This window comes from Panthera pardus, unplaced genomic scaffold (assembly GCF_024362965.1).
Source record: "Panthera pardus isolate Hobbes unplaced genomic scaffold, ASM2436296v1 HiC_scaffold_16, whole genome shotgun sequence".
Lineage (NCBI taxonomy): Eukaryota > Metazoa > Chordata > Mammalia > Carnivora > Felidae > Panthera > Panthera pardus.
This window is the reverse complement of record NW_026526721.1, coordinates 57,941,944-57,959,904: the sequence shown is the minus strand read 5'-3', so window position 1 is coordinate 57,959,904 and position 17,961 is coordinate 57,941,944. Positions and strand designations below refer to the sequence as shown.

General features: G+C 41.1%; 1 protein-coding gene across 16 annotated transcripts in view; it reads right to left on the bottom strand.

The window, feature by feature from the left end:
• PHLDB2 (pleckstrin homology like domain family B member 2) overlaps positions 1 to 17,961 on the bottom strand; it is a 229,566-nt gene that overhangs the window by 76,008 nt on the left and 135,597 nt on the right. For all 16 annotated transcript variants that reach the window (XM_019448307.2, XM_019448314.2, XM_019448313.2 and 13 more), the window contains one exon: positions 13,932 to 15,280. In XM_019448307.2, the coding sequence (XP_019303852.2) occupies positions 13,932 to 15,280 (1,349 nt within the window). The remainder of the gene's footprint in view (positions 1 to 13,931; positions 15,281 to 17,961) is intronic.

Genomic DNA, 17,961 nt, shown 5'->3' with positions numbered 1-17,961 from the left:
ATGTAGGTCTTGGGACATAGCATTAGGCTGCTACTGACCTTCCGATGGTAGGTCAGAAGGAGGATCAGCTGGGTCTAGACCGAGGTTGACAGTGGGTAACTGAAACCAGGGAAAGTAAAATTGCAGATAAGGGGGGATTACTGTACTAATAAACAAGCAAGTCTAAAAGCCAAATCCAATTGTTCTCAGTGAAAGGCAACACAGGAAAAATACGTCATGCGGCCAAATGTCTCCCTGAAAAATTCACAGATCTGCGGGGTTCTTCTGCCAGTCTGGAAGGAGAGAAAAATTCCTCCACTGCTCAAAACTCCCTCCCCGTGTGGTGCATCACATGCCTGAGCTTTGGGCAACAGAGGGCTGCCCAGTTGCCATAGTAACCCAGGGAGGAAGGAATCTTTTCAGTCACTCACTGCCATTTGGTCCCTGTATCCCAATCAATACAGGGCAACATAGATTTCCCACAGCAAGTCCAGGAGAGTAACTTTTAGAAACAACTGCCCTCCAAAAAATCCATGTTCCTCTCCAATGCACACACTTCATGCTTGACATAAAACGCAGATTTATATTTCACACTGCCTGTGGCTACACCTCATACTCGAGAGACCATTAGTGTTCCTGCCCTATGAGTACGTGCATCATTCAAATACCTGAGGACCTTATCATATCCTGTCTTTGCTCAGACTCAGACAAAGAAACTCAGTTGTTTTAATCTCATTTCATAAGTCAATCTCTCACACTGCAGATTATTTTTTTTAATTACCATTACTCACTGGTGTGTCAGCTCTTAAACCTACTTGCCCCTCCTATTTCTTTTTTTTTCTTTTTGCCCCTACTATTTCTATCTATGTCCCTATTTTAGGAGCTTGTAATTAAGATATATATATAGGTACGTATTTGTATATATAATTAGCATATAGCATTTTAAATCATTAATACATTTGCCAGATATATTTAATTATTAATATATCTAATAATTCAGTAATGTGAAATATGCTATGTAATTATATAAATTATATATAATACATATATATGCTGAAGTAATGTTTATTTTTGATTTTCATTTACCAAAAATGTCCTACAATACTATCACTTAATTTAATTAATCCTGTTGCTTTTTAGACCAAGAATGCTTTCTGCCACTTGCATTTTCCACCTCCAGTTATTTCTTGAATTTGTTCAGCAGACTCAAGTTAATCTCTCACCACAAGAAGCATCTAACTCAGATCTTCTGTATTTTAGTCCTTTTCCTGATGCCTTTTGCCATCATTTTGCCATTTCAACTCAACTGGCAGACATGCAAATGATGAAGTTTTACTTTTATAAGAAATTGAGGTGAATAATATAAGGGTTGAGGTGAACTATTCTTAAAATATTAATAGATAGCACTTCAAGGAAAGTGCCAATTATGAATGACTCTGTAACATTATTGCCTCAATTCAGATCACTGAAGGAAGAAAATGCACTTCTTCCTACAGACTGAAAAACACTGGCCATAAAGAAAGGAAACTCATGTGATCAATGTAATCCATAATTTCCACATAGTATCTAAAAAGTACGCCAATTATTTTTGGAAGTAACACTCTTCCGTGGACAGTGTTCCAGAAGAAAATCTACAAAGTGCCTAAACCCCTTCTGTTAACAAATGTGTAACAAATGTGTTACTCCACATCATTAAAGGAAACGCAACAAAAGTCTAATATACTGTCATTTGTTGACATTTTCACCTTGGCTTAACAAAGTTCCAGAGGATAGTTTTGTTTGTTTGTTTCCCCTGAAGGATCATAACTTATAAAATGCCATCTGCTGCCGTACTTTTAGAATGTAGGTAATATTTTCTTTTGTTCAATCAAAATCAGTGCATGACAGGTACCACAACTGAATCTTCGTAACAGAGAATCTATCCCGAAACAAAGTAAGGGACTCCTTTTATGCATCAAGAAGTTGGTAGAGTAAAAAAGTGGGAGAGGTTAACATGTAAAAAAAGAAAGGGTTGACTATCATGCATCAACTGAAAGTTCTGTAATGCAACTACTTATGAGAGATAAAGCCAATGGCAAATACTATGTGCTAAAGTTCAAAAAAGCATGCGACAGTTTTATATAGAGAAATGCCAAATAAACAGTGACAAGTCTTCTTTCCCTATTGGAGATGTTAAGAAAGTAACTCCATTTTCCTTTCTCCCGGAACAACTTTTTTTTTTTTTTTTTAACGTTTATTTATTTTTGAGACAGAGAGAGACAGAACATGAATAGGGGAGGGGCAGAGAGAGGGAGACACAGAATCTGAAACAGGCTCCAGGCTCTGAGCTGGCAGCACAGAGCCCGACGTGGGGCTCGAACTCACGGACCCTGAGATCATGACCTGAGCCGAAGTCGGACGCTTAACCGACTGAGCCACCCAGGCGCCCCCCGGAACAACTTTTAAAATTGCAATCCTGGGCGCCTGGGTGGCGCAGTCGGTTAAGCGTCCGACTTCAGCCAGGTCACGATCTCGCGGTCCGTGAGTTCGAGCCCCACGTCAGGCTCTGGGCTGATGGCTCGGAGCCTGGAGCCTGTTTCCGATTCTGTGTCTCCCTCTCTCTCTGCCCCTCCCCTGTTCATGCTCTGTCTCTCTCTGTCCCAAAAATAAATTAAAAAAACGTTGAAAAAAAAAATTGCAATCCTGCGTGACATGATTTAGGCCTTTGTTTTCAGGATCTAAGGAGAAAGATGGACTTTCAGAATCCTGCCTGTAATCAAAATGAAAGCAGAATCCATGTCTGAGAAACTTGTTCCTTTTCATTCGACTCCGTATTTTATTAAAACTGTCTTCTCTCAAAATCCAAATTACAATCCCAGAGCTGGGATACGGTCTTAGGAATTTCGAATGAGAAACATCAGTTTTTCCAAACCCAAATTCTTCAACAGAACATGCTCCCAAACATAAAGATTTCCCCCCTGAGGTCAATTAGACTTCACCAGAGCAAAGTTCTTGGCTGTTCTGAAACTTAAAACATGAACATCCCTGACTTCTGCCTCTGGGAAGTTGGAGAGGAGGTACTTTTCCCTATTCCTCCCACCAAGTACATGTAAGAACCCTGGCCATGTTCTAAATAGGACAAATGTAAGAAGACTGAAAGATGGGGAAAAGGCAGCTGATCAGCTAGGCAGCTAGGGACCCAGAAATGAATTCCCAGTGATTTCCTTTACCTCATACATCCCAGACTTGGAGCTGAAGAAAAGGGAATGTCATGCAACAACCTGGCCCAATCTCCAAAGAATTATGCAGAGAGGAAGAAGCTAAACTCAAAGCATATGACTGCATGCATGTAATTGTCCTATAATGATAAAATTATAGCTATGGAGAACAGATGAACAGATGTCAGGGGTTAAAGAGGAGCTGAGAGTAGGAGGAAAGTGGAGAGACTGTAGGAGGCCTGCAGGAGAGACTGGGGTGATAGATCTGTTCTGTATCAATGTCCATATACTGGCTGTGATATTGCAACTATAGTTTCTCAAGATGTTAGCACTAGAGGAAACTGGGTAAAGGGTGCACAGGGTCTCTCTGAATTATTTCCCAGAATTGCACGTAAATCTACAATTACTTCAAATAAAGAGATTAACTTTTTTCAAGTGCCTGTTAGATTTTAATCTGCACATTGAAATGGTTAATAAAATCCTTCCAATGAAAAAGTCATGTATGTGTTTCTATTGTAATAGCTGTTTTATAATTTTTGTGGAAAAACTAATCACAAACTTTAAAAGCACTCTTCATAGCAAATATTCCCATAAACTTTTCTAGAATCGGGGAAGAAAAATTCACATTCCAATTAGCCAGCATGGTCACTAAAACTATGGATGAGAAATTTTTAAAAGGGTAGATCCATAAACGGCTTTTAATTTCGATAATTTAACAACCAATACAGGGGTCATTTTTCTGTGAAGCATCACTGGCACTCCCACATTACCCTGTTGGTATTGATATACTCTATTTTCAATTTTCATCATTTGTACATTTTTCTGTGAATTTTATTTATGAGCTTTACTTCTTATTTGGTTAGCAAGCCTTCCTATATGGATTTACCACCTAAAAAAGGATGAGACTCGTTCCTTAGCAGACATGGCATCCGGTTCTTAGTCCAAGGTGCCTGATCTATTTCTGCGTTTAGCCCAGAATGCTAACCCATGTGAAGATTCACAGCACACATCCCTCAAGTCTGAGCACGAATCTTTAAATGTGTGGCACCATCAAGAGGCAATAGCTTGTAGTGCTGGTGTAACAAGAACCCAGAGTTTGCTCTCAAGTATAGAGAACCCTGCTTTTAATAGCAACAGTCCAGACTATCGTTAACAAAGACATATACCTAGACCTTGGCTCTGTGTTTCCCCAATGTGGAGTCACTAGACTATTGCTAAATGCTATTTTTTTCTTTCCAATTCCTCTTCTACCCACCTAGTGATCCAATTGAAGAAGAACAAAAAGATGTAGTAACTGTTTTTACTCTCAGTTAACCAAGGACAGCTGGCACTCTTAATTTGTGAATGATATATATATATATATATATATATATATATATATATATATATACACACACACACACATATATGTGTGTGTGTGTGTGTGTGTGTGTGTGTGTGTATTAGAGGGTGGGAGAGAGAGAGAGCACGCACGTGTGTGTGCACACATGAGCAGGGGAGGGGCAGAGGGAGAGAGAGAGAATCTCAAGCAGGCTCCACAGTCAGCACAGAGCCCGACATGGGGCTCTGTCCTGTGAACCTGGGATCATGACCTGAGCCAAAATCAAGAGTCGGATGCTTAACTGACTGAACAACCCAGGCACCTCTAATTCCTTCAATATTTACTGAACATCTACATATATACCAACAATTTGCTACTTAAAAATACAGAAAGTCTTTAGTTTATTCTCTGATGACCCAAAGTGATCTAACCATAGACAGTAGTCTTCTTCATATTACTCACTACTTACAGAATTTTACTCTTATTTTATTAGAAATGAAAAAATGTCTGCTTAGAGAAGGGACAGCTTATTTAAGTTTGTTTTGTTTTTTGAGAGAGAGAGAACAAGCAGGAGAGGGGCAGAGAGAGAGGGAGACAGAGGATCCCAAGCAGGCTCTGCACAGTCAGCACAGAGCTGAATGTGGGGCTCAAACTCACAAACCGTGAGATCATCACCCAAGCCAAAATCAAAAGTCAGGTGCTTAACTGACTAAGCCACCCAGGAGCCCCTGGACAGCTTACTTAAGCAGTAGATAATAACATCAGCATTCTAATCCTGTGCTGCCCCATATATTATAATTAATTTCATCTTTTCAAAAAGTTTTCTCAGCGTAAGAAAATTTAAAATTGCATATACGGCTCACATTTACGGTTTCCGTTATATCTCTGAGCTAGATCCGACAGACCATCCAGGTAAGGCATCAAAGTGAAAGAAGGCGCAGAATGGCAGAGAACTGACAGACTGTTTCAAGCATCAGAGCTAAGAAAAGCAAGCCTTCATAGAAACAAGTCAATTTAAGGCTTATGCTACATCCAAAGGTTAAACTAATGATTAATGTAACGAGAGACAATCCGATGCAGAATATAGAAAGTGAGTCATGATTTCTAAATATCTCTTTACAAAGTCTGAGCCACCAACTCTATTTGGTCAGTAAACCAACCTCTCACCCATCTGCAGTTTAACTGGCTCACTTCCCACTAGTGCAACCATTTTTGTAAAATTAAAACTATAGCCAGGATGTAGCAAGAGGAAGGGCCACACCAGGAGGAGATGCCTTCCAAGTCCATGAGACTGGATGAAAAAATAGTTCTCAATACTTAAGCTGGCCTTCACATTTCAAACACATTCGTCTTAGGGGGGAAAAAATAATACAATGGCTAGGTTGCATTAGGCATGCTCATAACATTGTCTATTCTGCTTCCACCCGAGAAATGCTATCAAAGTCTTAATGCCCAAATTGTCTTCTGGAGTCAGGAATCGCAAGGAAGAGGGAGCAATGCACGTCTACAGGTGGAGGGACTTTCACCCGACGAGGCTCACACTTCTTGGGTCCCCACACAATTTTTCCTAATTACAAAAGTGAATAGTACTAACCTGTACTGTCTCATTTCTAAAATGGTATCTGCACCTTACCATCTTAAGATTAGTGAACATATACATTTATTTTATAAAATGCTATAATTCCTTAAATACACTCCAGTAAGATTATATTTAATCTTAGAAACATTAGGTATCTGGTCTGCTCAAGCAGACCAGAGTACACAAGCGAGACTATGGGGCCTGCAGTCTTGGCTTTTATATGACCCTGGAGAGCACCAGTTCTTACCAAGAATGTTGTGAAATTTTCAAAATAGGGAAAAGCAACTCATTTTCATCTTTTCATTTTTGATGGCATATTGGAAGAGAATCACCCCGCTTCTGGAAGCACAAAGAATACATTTATGCTGAGGATATTTTGGTCCTTTTGCACAGAGTTTCAGAGTTACCTGGAACTAAGTACATAAACTTAACTTTGATATGTCTGAGAACTAGGGGCAAAACCTTCAGCCACAAAATAAGGAAAGCCAGAATGAATGTTGTGAATGGGTATCAAAAACATTCATTTACTCTTTTCAAAAACACGTATACAGGGGCGCCTGAGTGGCTCTGTCGGTTAAGCATCCAACTTCGGCTCAGGTCATGATCTGGCGGTTCATGAGTTCAAGCCCCACGTCGGGCTCTGTGCTGACAGTGCAGAGCCCGCTTGGGATCTTCTGTCTCCCTCTCTCTCTGCCCCTCCCCCACTTGCACTCTCTCTCCCTCCCTCTCAAAAGTAAATAAACATTTAAAAAACCCCACATACACAATGCTTCCCATACTCTAATCATCTTGCTAGGAGGTGGATATATAGCAGAGAGTAAGATTGATGTGGTCTCAGCCTTGTACAACCCACAATTCTTCAGTTGTAAAGTGTTTTCAGAGAACCTATTAGAATTAAATATCTTCCAAACAGTACAGAATTGCTTTCCCAGACATTTCACCTATTCAGATAATAACACCATGGGAATATTAGTATCTTCCTTGAAAGAAAGCCACCCTTGTCTTCAGGAAGGGAGAGCATGTAGAAAGTCAGAAACCTTATTCTGTGGTGCTTCAGAGACCTGCATCACATTACAATGTGTCTGAGAAATGAAGAGCAAGCGTGGCCCTACTGAGTTCTATACGGCGACAATGCTATTTATCAAGGCACCCCAGATGACTGCCATCAGCCAGAAAGAAAATGTTGGATTGCTACAATGCAGTGTGAGGGAATCCATTGGTTCTCCATGATATCGCACAGATGCTTTTGGTCATGTAACCAAAGGAAAACTCTTAACAGCAGCAGGGTTTACTACAGAGTTTTTTATTTTCCCCCTTTTCTTTTTAAAATGTCTTTTCCCTGGACTGTAAGATGCACTAGATGCCATCACTACCTCCACATTACTGGGAGGGAGGCAGGTAGCAAACGAGATGAGTAAAAGAATATCCTGTCAGGGCGCCTGGGTGGCTCAGTCGGTTAAGCATCTGACTTCGGTTCAGGTCATGATCTCATGGTTCGTGAGTTCAAGCCTCACGTTGGGCTCTGTGCTGACAGCTCAGAGCCTGGAACCTGCTTAAGATTCTGTCTCTCTCTCTCTCTCTCTGCTCTCCTCCACTTGCTCTCTCTCAAAAATAAACATTAAAAAAAATTTAAGAATAGCCTGTCTACTGTACAATTATTTCTCTAGCCTCTAGAATATCCTGTTTGTCAAAGAATCAGCATCCTAGCCCTCGAGAGGTATCTTATCCATTAATGTCCTCTACATAGAAAACAGCTCAGAACTGAGGAGTTTAAACAACCACAGATCAGCCCAAAAGGATGTCACAAGATTGGCAAACTGAAATACACTCACTTCATGCACACAGAGCCTTCTCAAGACCTCACTTGCACCTAGTAACTCATAGTTTGGAATATTTTTAAACAAGCCTTGATATCTGGTTTCTAAAATCATTAAAAAAAAGAAAGAAAAGGTTGGCATAATGACAAAGGCAAGAATTGGCAGTTGAGAGCAAGAAAGAAGGAATAAAAATTATAAAAAAAACTAAGCATCTCAAATAGCACAGCAGTTGAAGGCCATTTAATATAGACTCAAAGTGGATTATTATACTTCATAATAGGCCCTTGGTGGTTCATAATTAGGGTTCAATCTTTAATACTCAATACAACTACCTTGAGCTTTCACATAAAGATTGAGCAAGTAAAAAAAAAAAAAATCCAGATGAAACACTGGTATAATCACAACTTAGCTAAAAAGTACTACAGATATTATGCTCAGTGAACCAGCCTTACTCTGCTTGGTTTCTTCACTGATGAGTTAACTCAATCTTTGGCATCTATTCATTTTACATTTGTGTGAGAGTTCTGTTTCTTTTTTGAAAATTAGGCTTTGTCATCTTGGAGGTGCCTGTGAAATGCTCAAGTACACTCATCCTACGGAGTCCATTAAATTGCATTGCTCACAACATAAATCTGACGGGCTGGAAGCCCAGATGGAGCTTCTCTGGGCTCCTGGGGTAAATCCCAAATGGCAGGAGAACTTTACCTTCACCGACTTGCTATTTTCCTGCAGTTTTTGCTTTTCTGGCTGTGCTTTGTTTTTGTATCTGATTCTTGGCCAAGTTTGACCGGGGTTTTGGTTTGCACACAACCAGTGGTTATCTCCACTGGTGGCAGCAAGGCCTGGGGATCTGGTTTTCAGTTTGGCCACTTGGGATGCTCAGGTAGGACTGAAATCTAGCCTTGCTCAGTGACAGATGACTGAGCATTTGTGTTTGTTGTTGTTTTCATTTGTTGGTTGTTTCTCTATCTGTGAGTTCACATCAGGACAATACTTTGTGCCCAGTGGAAAAGCAAGCAGTCTCTTGAGATCTGGAACAGTGAAATTTTATGTTCCAGTGTTTACTTCTGACCTGTAGCCAAAGCTATGGAACTAAACTTTAAGTTCTTTCTCTGTGTCTCTGTACCTGAGGGGGGGGGGGGGTGGAAATCACTGGGTACATGTGAATCATCTTCCGACCTTCTGAGAGTAATAATAAATTAAAATGAAGGACCTCTGTCCTGATTGGTTTACAGGGACTAATTAGCATTTAGATAAAACTAATATTTTCAAAATTCGAAGAAAATAAAATGAAATTCTAAAAATTTAAACATGTTTATGGTTAAGAGAAAGAACTTTCGCATCAAAAAATGCTGATTTCAGGGGCGCCTGGGTGGCTCAGTCGGTTAAGCGGCCGACTTCGGCTCAGGTCATGATCTCGAGGTCCGTGAGTTCGAGCCCCGCGTCGGGCTCTGTGCTGACAGCTCAGAGCCTGGAGCCTGTTTCAGATTCTGTGTCTCCCTCTCTCTGACCCTCCCCCGTTCATGCTCTGTCTCTCCCTGTCTCAAAAATAAATAAAACGTTAAAAAAATTTTTTTTTTTAAAAATGCTGATTTCAGAAGCAAGAAAACAAGTTTACGTGATCAAAACAAATTCTCACACAAGTCAAAGTGATTTGACAATCTGGTTTAAAAAACAGCTATATGTCTTTTCCTTGTTTTATCAGTGTATAGTATAACACACACATAATTTCATATTTAAAATAAGTTTGGATTTGTTTTCTTCTAGAGATTAGTTTAGCTAAATTTTTAAATTTTTAAATTTTTAAATTTTATTTTAATGTTTATTTACTTTTGAGGGAGAGAAAGACAGAGTGAGCAAGGGAAGGGCAGAGAGAGAGGGAGACACAGAATCCCAAGCATGCTCCAGGCTCTGAGGTGTCAACACAGAGCTTGATGTGGGGCTCGAACTCACGGAGTGTGAGATCATGAACTGAGCCGAAGCTGGACGCTTAACTGACTGAGTCACTCAGGTGCCCCTAGTTTAGCTGAAATTTTTAAAATGTCTTATAGTATTAGTTTACTGAAAAGATAAGCTAAGGTTATGTTTAAGATTAAGAAAAATATAGAAGTTGTATTCAACTAAACTTAATGATCATTGTGGCACACCTTTTTATGTCAGTAGTAATTATGTTCTGTGATGTGTCAGCTTAAACATAATTTCCAATATCTGTAAGTTATGTACTATGGTCTTAAAGTATCTGGTTGTTCCAGAATTGAAAGAAGACCATGGAGAACAAAAGTTGCTAAAAATTTTTTAAATTGTAGGTTTGCACGAAGGGAGCTTTATTTGACTTGGTTGATAATACTTGCAAATAGTAAGTCTATAAAAATGTAATTAAAACGGTCAAATTTTGGCAAAGCTTGCACAACTGTGATGGGTTTACTCATAAAGTAATTGTTTAAAAAATGTATTGCATGACAAATGCCCTATTAACATAAAACTAAAACGCAGTTATCTATATTGGAATGACAGACTGATCTTGGAGAAATCAGCCCATGCTTATGAAAGGTAACAAAAGGTTATTTTTCTATGTGATCTGCCCAGAGAACAGAGATTCAGTATCTCACAAGAGTAACTTTTTTGTGTTTTGTGCTGAGAGATATCCCTGAATATTTAAATGCCAAAAAATTCCTCATTTCCTAATTATTTAAGATTTACTCTTTATCACAGAGTAATCTATTGTTGCTTTATTAGGTAGGCAAATTGCAAATATTGTTCTTAGGCATCCACAATCCTTTATTAGTCACATAACGAAATCACCTCTGATTAATATTTAATTTTGTCTTCCCAAAATCAGACCCTAAATTCAGGGGGGAAAAAAACCAAACAAGTTTTCCAAGATATCTTTTATATATGAACTATCCCTAAGTTTTCCCAGAGGACCCCTGGCGAGCGCAAGATTTGTTCCTTGACCTATGAAAAGAAGAATGTTGGAAATAATTAGGTTTGCTATGCCCTTTATTGATGAATAGCTCAACACCATCAAAAATGGCATAGAAAGATTTGTCAAATCAAGTGAGGAGCTCATCCTTCCCTAGGCTAATGTGGTACAGGTGAAATATTATAATATATATTAAGTCCAGAGATGGCGCCCTTTACAGAAAGGTCTTGGATATATGCCAATGTCCTCATCGTCTATAATATGTTCTTACCCTCAGGGGAAATGCTGATTAAATAAGTCCAATGTCCTATGCCCCGATAGAGGATTTTAACTCTCCTTGCTTATACCACTCATTAACTTCACCACAGATTAACCATAGCTACCTACTCTTATCCTTACCGAGTGGTCTCTACTTTCCTCTCATGTTTGCCTAGACACTTGGCTGTAAGTTATAGACTGTATCATGCCTTCAACAAAGAAAGAGTCTCAGAGCCTTGGGGATAGGACTTTACCAGATACTCTTTCTTCACTCTTGAGATTTCAGAGAACAGACTTGTGGGTAGAGGTTTCTGAGCTGACACTGCACAGACTAGCATGAGACAGCACTAGGCGGCTAACTCAGATTTTCAGGACTTCTTTTAGTCCATAAATAGATGACTTTGTGAAATCAAACTAATGACTCAAGATGCAGAGGAGTAAGAATTAATTACATAGAACTCATTGAACTGATACTAGAAATCCAACTGCCATATGCATTGTGGAAAATCATTGGCATTACGTGTGATGTCCTATTGTCTGATGGGGAAAACCCTGTAGCATCCACCTTCATCTATCTCTAATCCTCAATTTAGTTGACTTTGATTTTGCAAACTAAACGGAACATTGTTTTCAATGGTAGTTTTTTCTCCTTGGTGCCTCAGAATTCCCGAAGAACTGTATTTTCTAAGTCACTTTATTTTTTAATTGCAATAACATTACTTGCAGAGGCTCAATGAGAATCTATCTTCTCTTTTACTGGGATGTAATCAGACAACTAGAGAGAAAGCAGCAGAGGCCAAACCCAGAGCGTCATAAAAATAAGCCTCAACTCATGGAGTATGACAAAGCCCATTATTGAGGCACTGGCTTTACAGGCAGTAAGGAAGGTTACTTCCTGGACTTCCAGGAACTTTAGCAGATTTGGGAACACTAGAGGAAACAGAAATTCACCAACACTTAAAAGTGCTAAAAATGAAACGCACTGGAGGTGATGTTTGTTTGTTTGTTTTTGAGAGAGAGAGCACGCAGAGAAAGGGTCCGAGGGAGAAGGTGAGAGAGTATCTTCAGCAGACTCCATGCCCAGCATGGAGCCCAATCTCACAACCGTGTAATCATGACCTAATCAAAATCAAGCATTGGATGCCTCACCAACAGAGCCACCCAGGCGCCCCTGGAGGTGGTTTTTGAGGTTGGTTTCCTGCCCTTGGAACAGAAGAGTGACTAAGATCATCTCAGGAAGATCGCTGGGGTGAGGGAAGACACTGAAATGCTCTCCTAGATTCCTTAATAAGTCATCAGATAGAAGCTAATTTTCTGACTTCATTAATAATAGTTGTTCAGGGATGAAAGGTAAAGCGTAGGGAATATAGTCAATGGTATTAAAAAGTTGTATGGTGACAGATGGCAGTTACAGTTGTGGTGTCCATAGCGTAACGTATAGATTTGCAAAATCACTATGCTGTACCTCTGAAACTAGTGTAACATTATGTGTGAATTATACCACATTAAAAAAAGCAAGAGTTGTTCAGCACAACATTGAGCCAGGTTTGCTATCCATTACATAAGAAGGTCTTTTAGGTGCTAATTAAAACTTTTTCTGAATTTATGTCAAAGAATCAAGCCCAAATACAATGCCTTTTTGTGACCATGAAGAATCGCTGGAGATTATTTATGACCACAAAGGGAACCGTCGTATTGGAGTGCCATCTCACAGACCCACCCAAGGAACTTAGAATTCTGTAAAGGTACTCACATTTGTTTTCATTCCCAATTACTGATCAGGATATCTGTGAGGATAGATATTAACCTACCAAAAACTACAAGCGATGCAAACGATTCTTTTTCTAAAATTCCAAATGAATCTTGTTCCGTATGGATGGAAATGGCTTCTGTCCACTACAATCCAAACGTTACAATTTTGTTGTCCTGTAGGACATTATCGAGTTTGGTCTGTGGTTCAGAAATCCTATTCCAGCATACTTTCTTTCAGCAACTAAAGCTTGATACTCTGACACTTTTGTAAACTCAGCTTTATCGTCCTGCTGCATCCCTCATTAAGGAACAACTCATCATTAATGAGTTAAAATAATCTCTGACCCTGTTCATCCTGAAAAACAAATAAACAAAAAGGTCTATGCTTAAAAGAAAAAAATAATAAGAATGCAGTTAGCTTGTCCTCATTCATTAACGGGACTCTCAAGGGATGTTTTCTCTTTTCTCTGTATTTTCAGTATTTTCCACAATAAGCATAAATCCACCTTAAGTAGAAAAAGACAACTCAAAAAATGTTTCCGTATGTGTAGTTGGGGGTCACTGTATGTACTAGGAGGCACTGCTGAAGGGAGGATGGGGGTGGTGTGTGTATGTGTCCAGGACAGAAAAAAGGTTGAGCAACACTTACCCAACCTTTCGACCTTCCAGACAACATGCTATTCAGAAAAATGTATTGCCTAATTCCCAGTGAGTCACGATTTCACTGCTTACTTCTATCAGACCATGCACATGGGAATTTGATGACATCAAGGATATAAGTCAGGGTTTACTCACAGTGTTCATGTTTTTAAGACTTAGAAGAAATTCAGTAAGAGGCACAACTACCTTGTTACATTGATCAAGAATCTACGCTTGACAGGACTCTGCCGAGCAACTTAATTCAACACTAGGGACAGGGAGGCCTTCAAATACCCGCACGTGGCCACTAAGAGTGACCGAGAGAAGGAAGGACAGCAGAATTCTAGAAAGGCACAGCCGTGGCTGCTGCACTTGGACATCCTCCAGGCCCACACATATCCTTGGAGCGTGTCTCCAAGAAGCCGCTCAAGAGAACAGTGAGGTCAAGCCAGATGAAGAAGATTACCAGTCGCTCCATTTCCTGCTCCCTGAGTCTCTCCTCCCTCTGCCGCCGGTGATAATCCATCAGGTCTTCGCGTCCTGAAATGGAGCTGATGCTGCTTTTCCTTTCCCGAAGGACAGGCTGGGGGGTTCCTGAGGCCTGTCTGAGGCTGTCCAGATCCGCATCATCGAACTCGACAGATCCACAAGAGAAGTTCCTCCTGGTGGCGAAGACTCTGTCCGGCTCTCCAGGAGGAAACAGATGACCAGGGCCGGGCCCCTGATAGGAAGCCCTGTCAAGGTCATCGGAGGTACAGGAGGAGGTGGAGGCCAGAAGCATCTTCCGAGCCACTCGAGGACTGGCAGGGACGCTGAGGGTGGAACTTACATAAGGGTTGCCCTCAGAAGCCGAGGGTTTATAGGGTAAAGCCCCTGAGCTCAAAGAAGAGAAATTCAGGTAATTGTCATTGTCTACGATGCTGTGAGGTAGATCCTTTTCCCCCAGTTTCGCTCGTTTGGAATTGCCCAGGGAGTTTCTGGGAGGCAAAGTGAGGGGTGTCAGCTGGTTGTCTGTGGCCCTGTGTAACCTGGGGAGAGAGCGGCTGTAGGCCCCCATGTGACTCAGGCTGCTGCCCGAATACTTCCTAGTTCTTAAACCCATGCTTTCAGATGCCGGCTCCTTGTGTCGGGTCAACTTGGGCTGAAGTGTCAGGTTGTCCTGGCTGCTCATTTTCCTGGCTTGCTTTGGGCTTGAAGGCATGCTTGCCGCCCCCGATCTGCTGATGGGAGAGAAGCCGGTGTCACTCAGGGGACTTCCATTCCACATGGCCAGGAGTGAACCGGACGCCTTTCGGCCTTCTAGCCCCCCGAGAAAGTAGACATTGTCATGGGATTTATTCCTTGAGCTATATTTGGAATAGGGAGGCTTCTCTGTGAGCCTCAAGGACCTTTCACTGTCCCTGCTGGTATAATGATCAAAGTCCGCTCTCCCAAGTGGATACCCGCTCAGGGACGGGGAGGTGCTGAGTAGAGGGGTAGGTGGTTTCAGGGAAAGGCTTTTGTCAGTTGCATCACAGGAGAACTGCTTGCTTCCTTGGATTTTGGCCAGGGAGGGGCTACTCCTGACACTCGTTCCCAGAGGGGAAGGGCTTCTCTTAGTAGGCACAGGCTGTGAGAGGGTTAAATAAGAGCCAGAATAGTCTCCATTGGCTTTAAATCTCAGACTGGAAGAGTATTTCTTGGGGCTCAGGCTCTCCATCACGTTTTGGGAATCGTCTTCCAGGGAATTTGTCACAAAGCCTGCCTCTAAGCTACCATTTTGTAAATCAAGCTGCTTTTGCACGTGGCTATGCTCTGCCATGATCTTGCTGGAATCTGTCAAGGAAAAAGAAAAAAAAGTTTTACTTAACAAAGAAGACTGAAAAAGACCAAGTATTTGTCAGCCTACATCTGAACAAAAACAGCCTTACAGTCTGGCCTGATGTAATTAACAAACACAAACTCTGGTTTAGTAATAAACTTAGGTTTATTACTAAAATGAAGAAGCATAATGAACATTGATCTGGGATGATTTTTGTGCAAAAGAAAAATAACTCAAGAGGCCATCAATGACATTCGAGAACAAATCTTTAACAAAGTACAGGTGCAGGATTAGGCTGGTCCATAAAAAAGACAATTTCCCACTAGTGTTCCAGTCCTTGGTGGACGGCCTGCTTCCTGAGTACCAGGCAAACACCCAAACTGGTGACGCAATGGACCCTCCTTTGGATGTCTCTGCTAGAATCATTAACTGTTCAGAAGTCAAGTCCTGCAGAGACAAAATTCACATTCTGGCACACAAAGAAAGTTTCATGCTAGACACTGATCAGTAATATGAGGGTCAAAAGATGACTCTTGGGCACTTAGGTGTCTCAGTGGGTTGAGCGTCCAACTGTTGATTTTGGCTCAGGTCATAATCCCAAGGTTGTGGGATCGAGCCCCACATCGGGCTTCGTGCCGGGCATGGAGCCTGCTTAAGATTGATTCCCTCCCCACCCCCTCTCTCTCTTCCTCTGCCCCTCTCCCCTGCTTGTGCTCTCTCTCTAAAATAAATAAAATGAAAAAAAAAAAAAAAAAGACAGCAGATGACTCTTTAAAAGGGGCTATGAGAGTTACCTTCTGAAAAAAGATGTCATAATGCTCCTGCACCCATCAGAAAAAGGCAGGTAATTAAGGAAACAGAGGTAAGAGTGCTCCTGAAACTACTGCCATATTAGGGTCAGGAGGCAGTATTTAAAACGTGAAAATGGGAGTATTCTTTCAAGCTCTTGGTACCCTAATGAATCATGCTCATCCTTGATCTCACACTCTCTCCTCTTGTGGAAATGCTTTTCTCTGTCCTTGGCGCTTATCTGAACACCCCCATTCTTCAAGGCTCAGATTAGGATTCTATATTCCATGCTTATCATTTTTCAAAAAACCCATGTACCCATAAGAGTATTTTGGACTCTAGTGTGAGTAACAACTTAAGAAAATAAAGTTTTAGTGTATGAAAATAAATACAAATGATCACTGCAAATAGAAGGCTGGCGTTTGTAACTGATAAAGATATGTATTTTTTAGATTACCGCCAAAGCAAAAATACCATTTACACATCCTCATTGAATTCACGCACTTCTGACACTGTCCAACGTGTCAGGCTCCTCACACACTAGTTATTACATCCCTCGTCTCTATGTGAACAGTGTTGCTTATGGTTAGTAATCAATTTTAATAATGTGCTTGTTTCTGTACCCAGGCCACAAGTTTAAAAAAGAGGGGTATTTCTAGTGTTCCTATCTCATTTCCAACCTCTCTTGATTCACACCGACCCGTTGGTGAGATACTCAATGAACACAAGTTTTCAGTTTCAGTTACAGACTTCCCCCTGCCTCCTAGCCAGAGATTGAGGATTTTGCCTTGGTTGCTCAGCTGTGCGAACTTCCCAGAAAGATCCAGGCAGTATAGTAGGGAACTGCTTCTTATCCAGACCGGGGGCCAAGAAACAGTCTAGGTGCTTTTATCCTATTGATGAGCTAGGTACACAACATCTTGAAAGTTCAGCTTCCCCAACAAGCTCTGCCTTGGGTTCCCTTTCCTCCAACCCGAATCCCACCCTGATGGATTAAAAGCAGGATTATCTTTAAAAATTTTTTTAATGTTTTAACTTATTTTTGAGAGAGAGAGAGAGAGAGAGAGAGAGAGAGAGAGAGAGGCAGAAAGAGCGAGGGAGGGGTAGAGAGAGGGAGACACAGAATCCAAAGCAGGCTCCAGGCTCTGAGCTGTCAGCAAAGAGCCTGACCCAGGGCTCGAACCCAAAACGCGAGATCACGACCTGAGCTGAAGTCAGATACTCAACCAACTGAGCTACCTAGGCGCCCCAAAAGCATGATTATCTTTTGAAGTAGACCTCAAAACAAAATAAAACAAAACCGAGAGTCTCCTTTAAAACTGCCTCCCGGTTGGAATGTGGTGATGCCATCTGGCTTTGCTCAGGTCTTTCATTCTTCAGGGACAGCACCATCTCTGCCCCCAGGACAAATGTCCCTCTGAGCAACTGTCGGTGACCACCAGCTATGACCTTGAAAGCCACACGAGTCCAGTTTGGGACATACGTCACTCTGCCCCCTTGGAGGACTGAAACCAAGATGACCTGCAGTCATGATCCTCTCTGTTCTCAACCTACTTCATCTCCGGCTGGTTTGCCATGCTGAAAAATCCAGCAAACCTTGGCCAATTATCTCAGGTTAAATAGTTTTGAATGGAAGAAACAAGGAAATAAGTGGGTCCTGAGGACACTGCGGTGTTAATATATTATGGTGGGTGGGGGGAAATACCCTAAATGCCTAACAACAGGGAGAAAGTTAAATAAGCTACCATACTTCATATGAGTGAATATTACACAACCATTCAAAGTAATTATTTTGAGGTACTTTTTAAATTTTATTTATTTATTTTGAGAGACAAACAGAGAGAGAAAGGATGGGAGAGGGGCAGAGAGAGGCAGAGGGAGAGAGAGAATCCCAAGCAGGCTCCGT